This window comes from Lactuca sativa, chromosome 2 (assembly GCF_002870075.4).
Source record: "Lactuca sativa cultivar Salinas chromosome 2, Lsat_Salinas_v11, whole genome shotgun sequence".
In the NCBI taxonomy this organism is placed as follows: Eukaryota; Viridiplantae; Streptophyta; class Magnoliopsida; order Asterales; family Asteraceae; genus Lactuca; species Lactuca sativa.
In genome coordinates, this window is record NC_056624.2 from 148,830,775 (window position 1) to 148,841,843 (window position 11,069).

General features: G+C 34.1%; 1 protein-coding gene across 1 annotated transcript; it reads left to right on the forward strand.

Moving 5' to 3' along the window:
- Positions 1 to 242: 242 nt before the first annotated feature.
- LOC111909694 (protein argonaute 4A) lies at positions 243 to 4,599 on the forward strand. The gene is made up of 19 exons (XM_023905475.3): positions 243 to 502; positions 587 to 793; positions 895 to 1,031; positions 1,134 to 1,231; positions 1,310 to 1,407; positions 1,488 to 1,659; positions 1,749 to 1,865; positions 1,954 to 2,061; positions 2,168 to 2,230; positions 2,313 to 2,426; positions 2,531 to 2,696; positions 2,793 to 2,905; positions 2,993 to 3,130; positions 3,220 to 3,350; positions 3,437 to 3,678; positions 3,768 to 3,841; positions 3,924 to 4,018; positions 4,105 to 4,136; positions 4,243 to 4,599. The coding sequence occupies exons 1-19, from the start codon at positions 363 to 365 to the stop codon at positions 4,413 to 4,415; spliced, it is 2,418 nt and encodes an 805-aa protein (XP_023761243.2). The 5' UTR covers positions 243 to 362; the 3' UTR covers positions 4,416 to 4,599.
- Positions 4,600 to 11,069: the final 6,470 nt, after the last annotated feature.

Genomic DNA, 11,069 nt, shown 5'->3' on the forward strand with positions numbered 1-11,069 from the left:
AATTACGAAAAAATGAAGGAATTGCCACCACCTCCGCCTATTCCATCAAATTTTGTTCCAGCAAAAGTCAATGAGTCAAACCGGCGTCCAATGGTCAGGCGTGAATTGGGCACTAAAGGTCAAAGGATCTCTCTGTTGACCAACCATTTCAATGTCAAATTAAGCAGGACTAATGACCACTTCTATCAATACAGTGTATATATCATGATTTCAACTCTTTTTTTACTATTTATATCCTGCCATAGTTCGTAACATGATATGAGGTTACTTATGAATCACAAATATCTGTTCTTCAGGTTGGTTTATTTTATGAAGATGGAAATCCCGTCGAGGCAAAAGGGATCGGAAGAAAAATACTAGATATGGTTCATAAAACCTACGAATCTGAAATGGGTGGTAAAGGTTTTGCGTACGATGGTGAAAAGACTCTTTTCACCGTTGGTGGTTTACCTGCAACTAAGCTCGAGTTCAATGTTGTTCTGGAAAATGCCGCATCAAATAGGTGATAAACAATGTTTGACTTTTGACTTTCTTTTTAAGAATCTTGTTGCTAACAATTAACAAACTCGTGGAATCGTTTGTATAGAACTATCCGAGGTGGAAGCCCAAGTGAAGGAGAAACGAAGAGGTCCAGACGTGTGCCTCAATCGAAACAATACAAGGTCACTTTAAGCTACGCTACAAAAATCCCAATTCAAGCCATTGTTAATGCGCTTCAAGGTCACGATTCAGAACAATTTCATGAAGCGGTTAGGGTTCTAGATGTTCTTCTTCGCCAACACGCTGCGAAACAGTAAGTCTGACATTATACATATGAAACAAGAATTTCTAGTTGGTTATTCATATATTTACATTCAATTACATTAATCATGGTTTATTTGGGATTTTACACAGAGGTTGTCTTCTGGTTAGACAATGCTACTTTCAAAATGATTCCAGAAACTTCATAAGCATTGGAGGTGGTGTTGTGGGTTGCAGGGGGTTCCATTCAAGTTTTCGCGCCACCCAATCTGGGCTGAGTTTGAACATGGGTAAAAAAACACTAACGATTTCATCTTTTTTTTTTCGTCTAATTTTAAAAATTATAATGCTATGACTGATTATCAATCAACATTGATTTGATTCTATTACAGATGTATCGACAACAATGATAGTGAAGCCAGGGAAAGTTATGGATTTCCTGTTTGAAAACCAAAACGTTCGCAGCTTAAGGGAGATCGATTGGATCAAGGTATAACAATTTTGTTCTGTTTTAAACTTATCGATTCAAAATTACAAACGTTGAGTTTGATTCTTTTTTGGTGATTAGGCAAAAAGAATGCTGAAGAACCTTCGCATCAAGACCTTACCCTCGAATCTGGAGTATAAGATCATTGGATTGAGTGAGAAAACATGTAGAGAACAGAGGTTAGTGAATTTGTTCAATTATTTCATGTCATTCAATCAACATTTTCATACGTTTGAAATCTAAATAATTAACTTTGTAGGTTTTCATTGAAACAAAAGAATCAAAGAGATGGGTATAGCCCAAATGAAGCCATTGACATAACAGTGTTTCAATACTATGCTGAGTATCGACAAATACACCTTGAATACTCTGCTGATTGCCCATGTCTTGATGTTGGAAAACCTAAGCGACCAGTTTATATCCCACTCGAGGTAATTAAATATATAAACCTTTTCAGATTTTGTTAACAGATATTAATCACCAAAATCCAATCTAAATCCTTTTTGTTTTTTTTTAATAGTTGTGTGATTTGATTTCCCTTCAACGATACACCAAGGCTTTGTCTAATTTACAAAGAGCTTCACTTGTTGAGAAGTCACGACAAAAGCCTCGTGATCGAATGCAAGCATTGACTGGTGTAAGCTTCTATATCTTAATATCAATTACGAAAATAGAAAATATTAATTAAATGGTAATAAAAAAACATTTTGAATTTTCCTTTTCAGGCACTGAATCAAAGTAACTATGGTGCTGATCCTCTTATTAATGCCACTGGGATTACAATCACTACCACTTTCACACAAGTCGAGGGTCGAGTTTTGGAACCTCCAAAGGTAAAATTACAATTAATTAAACATTTTTTTTTTCAAATTTATATTATTCATAATGTAGTTAAACATTTTTCCAATAGCTGTGTGATTTGTGTGTACTTTTTCTTAGTTGAAATTCGGGAGAGGAGGAGACATGGTGCCACGTGGAGGTCGGTGGAACTTCAACAACAAGGTCAAACTCAACCCTCTCCATTTTGACCATATTTTCATTTTTTCATTAAATCTAACATTTACATATACCGGTCTTAATTCAGACACTTGTTGAGCCTTCAAGGATAAGCTGTTGGGTTGTAGTCAACTTTTCTGCACGATGTGACATGAATGCCCTAAAGAACAATCTCCGCATGTGTTCTCAAGCAAAGGGAATCGTGAGTTCTCTCACATAATTAATCCACATCTATTTGTAATATAACATCATAAAAACTTACAAAAATTGAAAATTAATATATATTTTTTTGTGTAATGTATACAGGAACTCGATCCACCATTTGGTGTGATCGAAGAGAACCCTCAGTTTAAACGTAGCCCTGCCCCCATTCGTGTTGATAAAATGTTTGAAGCCATAAGACAAAAACTCCCGGGCCCACCTTCGTTCATTCTATGCATCCTCCCTGAACGAAAAAATTCGGACATCTACGGTTTTTACCCTTTCTCTTCATCTTTTAATGTTTACCCAGTTTGATATTATTATACTGGAACTGAGACTGATACTGATGTCAATGTATTATTCACAGGTCCATGGAAACGAAAATGTCTCGTGGACCATGGGATTGTCACACAGTGCATCGCCCCGACTAAGATCAACGACCAGTATGTCACAAACATGCTTCTCAAGATCAATGCAAAGGTCTTATTTTCAATCCAAACACAATTTTTTTTTTATATTTCTTGAACTCGAGTCATATTAATTTAATTTATTATTTTTTTAATTCAGATGGGTGGAATAAACTCTTTGTTGTCAATTGAGTTTTCAAATGCTATACCATTGGTGTCACGGACTCCCACTATAATCTTTGGGATGGATGTCTCCCATGGTTCACCTGGACGTGCGGATGTTCCCTCAATTGCTGCTGTATATTTTGTCACATATTTTTATTTTCTTCACATTCTTTAATCTAATACAATAATAATTAATAATATATTTTTAATATGTACATTTAGGTTGTAAGCTCAAGGAAATGGCCACAAATTTCGCGATACAGAGCATCTGTTCGTGCACAATCTGCAAGAGTTGAGATGATCGATGGTTTGTTTAAGCCTATTTCACATGATAAAGATGAAGGAATGATAAGGTTAAAATTAATTCATATTTCATAAACATTTACGGATTTGAATCTCGAATGCTAAAAAGTATTGATGGATGTTTATATGATTTCAGGGAGCTGTTGGATGACTTCTATTTAAGCACTCCAAAATTGAAACCGAAGAACATAATTATATTCAGAGATGGTGTAAGCGAATCGCAGTTTAATCAAGTGCTCAACATCGAACTCAATCAAATCATTGAAGCGTGTAAGTTCTTGGATGAACAATGGGATCCGAAGTTTTTGTTGATCGTGGCACAAAAGGCTCATCACACAAAGTTCTTCCAAGCCAATTCAGAAGCTAACGTTCCTCCAGGTTTCCGATTTTGAAATTGTTTTGATTTGGATGAACAAAAAGTCAAAAACGAACAAAAATTGAATCTTTTTTGTGTTCTTGTGTTACAGGAACAGTCGTTGATAATAAAGTTTGTCATCCAAAGAGCAACGATTTCTATTTATGCGCACAAAATGGACCTATTGTGAGTATTGTGAAAGGATTTATAAGATATGATTGTGATTAAAGAAATGTTTTTGAATTGATTGTATTTGGGTTTTTTTTAGGGTACTACACGACCTACGCATTACCATGTGCTTCTTGATGAGATCGGGTTTTCTGCTGATGAGTTGCAAGAGCTTGTTCATTCGTTATCCTATGTGTAAGTCGATGAAAACTTAATTTTTCTAAAATATTAGGTCAAAATTAGTCAAATAGGGATTGATTTGGGGATTTTGGGTTTTGTAGGTACCAAAGGAGTACAACTGCTATATCTGTAGGTAGGAATAATGTATATAAGATGCGATAATTAATTAATTATATACATTGATTTTGTTACAGGTTTTAAAGTAGAATCTAATGATGTGAAAATGTTTATATATGCAGTTGCTCCGATATGCTATGCTCACTTGGCGGCAGGACAGGTGGCACAGTTTGTGAAGTTTGATGACATGTCAGACACTGCGTCTAGTCACAGTGGTGGTGGTGTGGGTGGTTCTTCTTTCACCCAGTTGCCAAAGCTTCATGATAAGGTTTCTAGTTCCATGTTCTTCTGCTGAACAACAATGGTGGTTATGAATGATTTTTGATAATCAAAACATGAATTCTTAAAGTATGTTATCTGGATATTTATGTTTGTTGATTGATGAGATTTTGAGAACGTATTAACACATGGATGTTGATTTTTAGTTTTTTACTTGGATGCTTGCTATATATCGATTATAATCTTTTTGGGTGGAGTAATTTTCCTTCTATTAATATATTAAATAACAATCTACATTATTCATAAAAATATGTAAATAATGATTGCAATATCATTATCATAGTACTAGATGTGCTCCAAGGTTGCATTGTTGCTTTAAGTTTTATTGTATTGGTGATGTTTGATACTGTATCTAGAATGTTGCTTGTATAGATGATAATATATATTTACGTGTATCCACTAGTTTACTAATTTTTTTTTGGCAAACCTTAAAAATCTTTTCGTTGAAAATATTAGAAGTTAAGATTGGCTTAACAAGTATCATTTATTGCTGATAGGTTAGGGATCATGTCATATTTTGCAATAACATTTTTTTTCCGAAGTGGCTATACGACCATGCATATTGAATTCAACAATAATTGAGTATATGTATCTTAGAGCATCTATTATGGTATTCATAATTAATAAATCTGATACATATTTTTTAACCACACCAATCATTATTGTAGCTGCATATTTTTCAATACTTAATTGGTGTGGAATTGGGTGTGAGAAGTTTTCCTGGTTAAGGACATGCTTTGTTTCATATCAAGATGGTCTGGTAATAAGAAGAAACAAAGCTTGCTGAATATGATATTATGTGGTACGTTATGGTGCATATGGGTTGGGCGAAATAAACGGATCTTTGAGAACGTTTACATGAAATCAACAATGATTGTGGAAAGGATAAATGCTTTATCGTTCATCTGGAGCAAACATAGAACTTCATTTAAAAAGATAGATTGGAGAGTATGAAATATTTGCTTTTTTCATTGTTTGTAACTCTCGTGTTTTTCTGTTGTCTTTTGTACTCTTTTTGCCACATCTTCTTGTTGTGGTTTTATTTTTATATATTTGCCATTTTCCAAAAAAATAACCGGGTGGGATTGCATAATGTAATGTAGTTCCATTTTTTTTAATAACTATATAGTTCCTCTCAAAAGAGATAAGCATTTTTAGGGTTTGGAATTGCATAATGTAATGTAGCAAGCCTCTTAAATGGTGATATTTGGATTAAGACTTTTGTCCTAGATTTTTTTTTTTTTTTTTTTTTTTTTTGGTAAATGTCTCTCCCAAGTGCCCAACTAACTATCAGGTTCCGTTTTAAATGGTCCTTCATTTTTTTTTGATAGTGTAGGGAAACAAAGTCCATTTTTACCTATTAATAATGGACAATGCCTTATAATTGTCGGTTTTCATCAAGGTTCTAAAAGGCGTGAGGCGTGGCGTGACGGTAAGACCAATCCTCAAGCTTAACAAGTTATGGCGAGCCATGACGTTTTTCAAGGCGTGATGTAAGGCGGCGATTTTGTATTAATTTATAATTATATTACCGCATAAATATAAATTTATATCACATATACCTAGTTTTTAGAAGTGTTATATCAACAACTAATAACAGAAAGTTAATAAAAAACACAATACTTGTATGTCCGATTAGAAAAGGTATAAAAAAGAGCAAAAAAACGTGTCTCAAACGAAAAAACATGCGCTATAACACGCCATAACGCGCCATGGCACGCCATATCACGCCTTGTCACGCGCCACGCCTAACAGCAACGTTATGAAGCTTTTTGTAACGGCGACGCTGCGCCTCACGCCATGACGTGCCTTTTAGAACACTGGTTTTCATGATGATAGTGCTTTTCTCACTAAAAAACTAAAAAGAAATAAAACTAAAATCCACCTCACATCTCATCCAACCTCTTCTTCTTCCACATGCTTTGTTGCTGATCCTAATCATAAAAACCAACCATTACTCTTCCTCAAATAACTTAAGATTAAAGTCCATCATAATCAATGCAAGAGACTAATTTTTTCTCCATATAAGGTTGAGATAAATACAGACATCTATACAACTTTAGAAACTTTGACCAACTAAGTGAGCTTCTCGTATGAGGTATGAACTCGAGAATGCCATCTAATCCCTGCATAACAATATATATACCATATAACAATATCAACACCTCCGAATGTAATCGACGATTTCAGATCTTGATGAGAATATTTTGACCAATCATAAACGTATAAATCTAATTCTTTTTTCGACATAAGTTGATGATGATTTTGATGATTCAGGGACCGAATCAGGATAATCTGCTGCAAATGAAATTTTGGACATCCAATTTTCACAACCAATACGTCACAAATTTAATCGAACATCTCCAAGAAACTGATATATATATATATATATATACATATATATATATATATATATATATATATATATATATATATATATATATATATATATAGGGTTAGGTTATTTTGTTTTCACTATCTATTGTGTGCATGTATGACTGATTCTGGACCAATCATTTTAGTTATTTTAAGAAAGTAATTAATGCATATTACATGTTGAAGATATAATAGGTATTAATTACATCTTCAGCATTTAATATGCATTAATTACTTTCTTAAAATAACTAAAATGATTGATCCAGAATCAATCATACGGGCACAATATATATATATATATATATATATATATATATATATATATATATATATATATATATATCATTTGGGTAAATGGACATATACCCAATTTAAATAATACTTCATATCAAGAATTTAACAATTCTAACTTTTTTGGTTAACAAAATATGTAAAAACCTTGATTCGAAATTATCAGAAGTTCTTTGAATATGAGGAGATCATATCCAATTGCTAGTGACTACCACAATTTCTTCTTGTGGACTCTCTTCAACATTCAGATACACTGTTTTCAACATTGTATGGTACAATCTTGTCAACCGCTTCTGTCTGTTGGACCTGTCCCTCAAACACCTCCAAATACAAATGAACAATCTCCTTTGTTTCAGACATTACATTTCTGAGTTGATGAACATCTGCTTCATCTACAATATTCATAACATACTCATGAACCGGCCAACCGGGTGTTGAAATGACAATGATATATTACTATTGAACGTATTAGCCTTACTTTTAACCAAATCAAACAATATTCGACGGTCAATATTAGGCGGAAACAATAAACCTAAGTTGTTCAACTTTGGTCTAACGTAGGTGTCAATTCCATTACTCAACTGCCAAAAACCCTCGTACATAAAATAACAAAACTCATATTTTCTTTGAACAAAATTTTAACCCTAAAACTGATGGATTTTTGAAAATAGACCATAAAAAACATAATCCTTTGTATCACAAAAAAGCGTCACTAATACCATTCTAACGGCCCATTCCGTAGAGAGGTTAACGCCTCTGTGGAGCCCTCGTCACAACCTTTGCGGAGGGTTTAATGAACCTCGAAGCAATCACTCCGTTGACGTATCTCTGCGGAGATTCATTGGTCACTCTCAAATCGTACAAAATTCTTTGTTCCGTGGAGATTTTGTCGTTCCGCGGAGCCCGTAGAGGGTGCTCTGCGGAATGCATGTCTATAGCTGAAATTTCGAGTTTTTGTGACTAAATTTTGAAATACCCTAAACAATGCATATAAGTGTCTTTTTCCCATTATATATACTTAACAAAAACATAAGTGTGAACAGTAATTTTTTATTATTTTTTTTAATAATTTGTTTTTTTTTATTAGGCCAACTATTTCTTAAAGACTTTGTACGTTGCCACATTTTTACATGACTCTTCTTCATCATTTTTAACACTTTCTTTATACGATATTTCTTGTTTTATTGCTTGCCTCTTTTTTCACCGTAAGGATTTCTCGATCACAATCAAACCCTAAAGTCAGGTAAGATTTACCAATCTCCTATGTTTCTTTATGGAGTAGATTACACAACGAATAGTCCCTATGGTTTATGGTAATTTGCTTGTTTAGTCCATAACTTATTTTTTTAACTTGGAAGATCCCTACAGTTTGTTTTTGTTACACACTAGGTCTCTGTCTTACCTAAAAAGACTATTTTGCCATTGATTTTTTAATTAATTTAAATAAACACACCCCCAACACCACCCCTCACCTTACCTTACATACTCCATCATTTTTCTCTATTTAAATGATAATATTTTTAGGTAAGACAGAGACCAAGCGTGTAACAAAAGCAAATAGTAAGGATCAAGCGCGCAACAAAATCAAAAAGTAAGGACCTTCCGAGTTAAAAAAATAATTTAGGGATCAAACTCGCAAATTACCCCAAACCATATGGACCATTCGTGTAATTTACTCTTCTTTATGTGCCCTATGTATATTTTTTTGCTTTGTCTTTTCAATTTAGGGTTTATCATGGTTTAAGTAATTGTTTTTATACTTGGATTTTTTTGCTTTGCCTTTTTCTCTTAGGAAAATGACATATATAACCCACAAACTTTTTAGGGTTGATTCATTCAGTCCCTAATATTATTTGTGTGTCTTTTAAGGGAACAAAGTTGGTTGTGTTGGATCTAAAACGTCATTTTTGAGAAAACGAAGGGGGTAACCCGGTTACCCCTTATGATACCTCATCATACTTTTACATTTTAATAATTAAAAATAATAAGAGGGGCCCATAATTCTTTCTTTCTCTCTCTCTCTCTCTCTCTCTCTCTCTCGTAGTACGCTAACACTAGATCATCTTCATCCTTTACCTTCATCAACCAGTAAACCACGCTATCAACAAACAAATATCATGCACTGTGACATCCCCAATTTCTCGGCCAGAAAAGACCGATTTGTTTATGCTTGGTTTTTAAAATCAGAGTAATCTTTTAAAGAAAACAATTGCGGAATTTGTTCCCAAAATATGATAAAGATTTATCAAAGCATTTCTTTAAAGAAATGTATTTTTATTATATAACAAAATATCGGGATGTCATGTTCCGATACAGACACATAAGCATAAACAGAACTTACATTATTTACACTAAAGATTTTTACATCTCCTTTAATCTCTCCGTGAAATATATCTTCGTATTGATACCTGTGATACAAAGAAAACTGAGTGGGTCAGGCTTGGGAGCCTGGTGAGCATATAGGGTTTTCAACCCAGAATAATATAATTATTATATTCAACCATCAAACAATCAACCCAATTACCCATCCCCATTATCTTCTTTATTTCTTAGGATTTTACCCTAAGAATTCAACTACCCGTCATTCATCCATTCCTAGGATTGACCTAAGGAATTAGCACAAACTTCCATTGCTACATAAGGCGCATCTGCCAACGTTATCCTTTAAGCGCCTCTGCCAGGATTACGACATTCACTATTAGGCACATCTGCCAATATTATCCTTAAGCACATCTGCCAAGATTATCCTATAAGCGCATCTGCCAAGATTATCCTATAAGCACATCTGCCAAGATTATCCTATAAGCGCATCTGCTATTATTATGACAATCTCTATTTGGCGCATCTGCCAAGATAACGACATTCACTACTTGGTGCATCTACCGATATTATTCTCAAGCGCATCTGCTAGTTTTATGACATTCTTTAATTGGTGCATCTACCAATATCATTCTTAATCATCTTTCATACCTCATCATTTTATCACATACCAACTATCTCATCTACCCATGTTCTACCCAACATATTTGTAGATATAAAATACATATACAATTTAACTCATTTAAAAACTATATAAAACATTCATTCCATACTCATCTCAAATAAACAACAATATATAAACACATAGCACGTATTTTATAACAAATACTTCATATTTATGTATTAGAAGAAAGTAACCACACACTCTCCCAAACATATACTTAATACATTCAAACAATACTTGTATTATACCCGTGTTTATGAAAGGGACTATACACCCACACATATAAACAACTTTATATTATACACATAGCACGTATTTTATAGAAAATACTTAATATTTATGTGTTAGAAGAAAGTAACTACACACTCACTTGATCAGAAGATGATCGGACAGCACTACGACTTGTAGAAGTAGTATTCTTCGGCAGATCTGGAAGATCTTCACAAAAACCGGACTCCTCGCGGGCAGATCTTCGGCTCAGGAATTTCACTTCTTGGGATCTTCGGGGCCTCGGGACTTGCTCCGGGGCTCGGGAATGATACCGGGGCTTCGGGATAATTCTCGCACGAAAAACGATGCAAAAACGCAAGAAAAAGGGAAGAAATGAGCAAACTACTCGGCTGCCCTCGACACCCTTTTATAGGGGCTAGAAGGCCGATTTACGCGGGGCGTAACGACGATAAGGTCGCTGACTCCCCCCATGGATAATATCGGCCAATATATATTTAAATTAAATTTCGAAAATATTTAATAAACTTCAAAAATTCATATCTTCCTCATACGAACTCCGTGTTCGACGTTCTTTATATCCACGAGTAGGTGAGACTACGATCTACAACTTTCGTTTAGACTTTGTCGGCTAATTTTGACTTTTTTTTTAGTAGGCCGGGACAGGAAAACTCTGTTATAAAATCATAACTTCTTCATCCGACGTCCGTTTTCACCTATCTTTTTATCGTTTTACTACAATTAATGAGATCTTCAATTCTCATTTAGACTGTTTTGGCTAAAAACCGCTCG

Bases quoted from the DNA above. Each gene is read 5' to 3' on its own strand.
- LOC111909694 (XM_023905475.3), top strand. From the start codon at position 363: ATGGTTCATAAAACCTACGAATCTGAAATGGGTGGTAAAGGTTTTGCG. The intron at 1,408-1,487 runs GTTAGTGAATTT...TTAACTTTGTAG, and splicing joins AAAACATGTAGAGAACAGAG to GTTTTCATTGAAACAAAAGA. The intron at 3,679-3,767 runs GTTTCCGATTTT...CTTGTGTTACAG, and splicing joins AGAAGCTAACGTTCCTCCAG to GAACAGTCGTTGATAATAAA.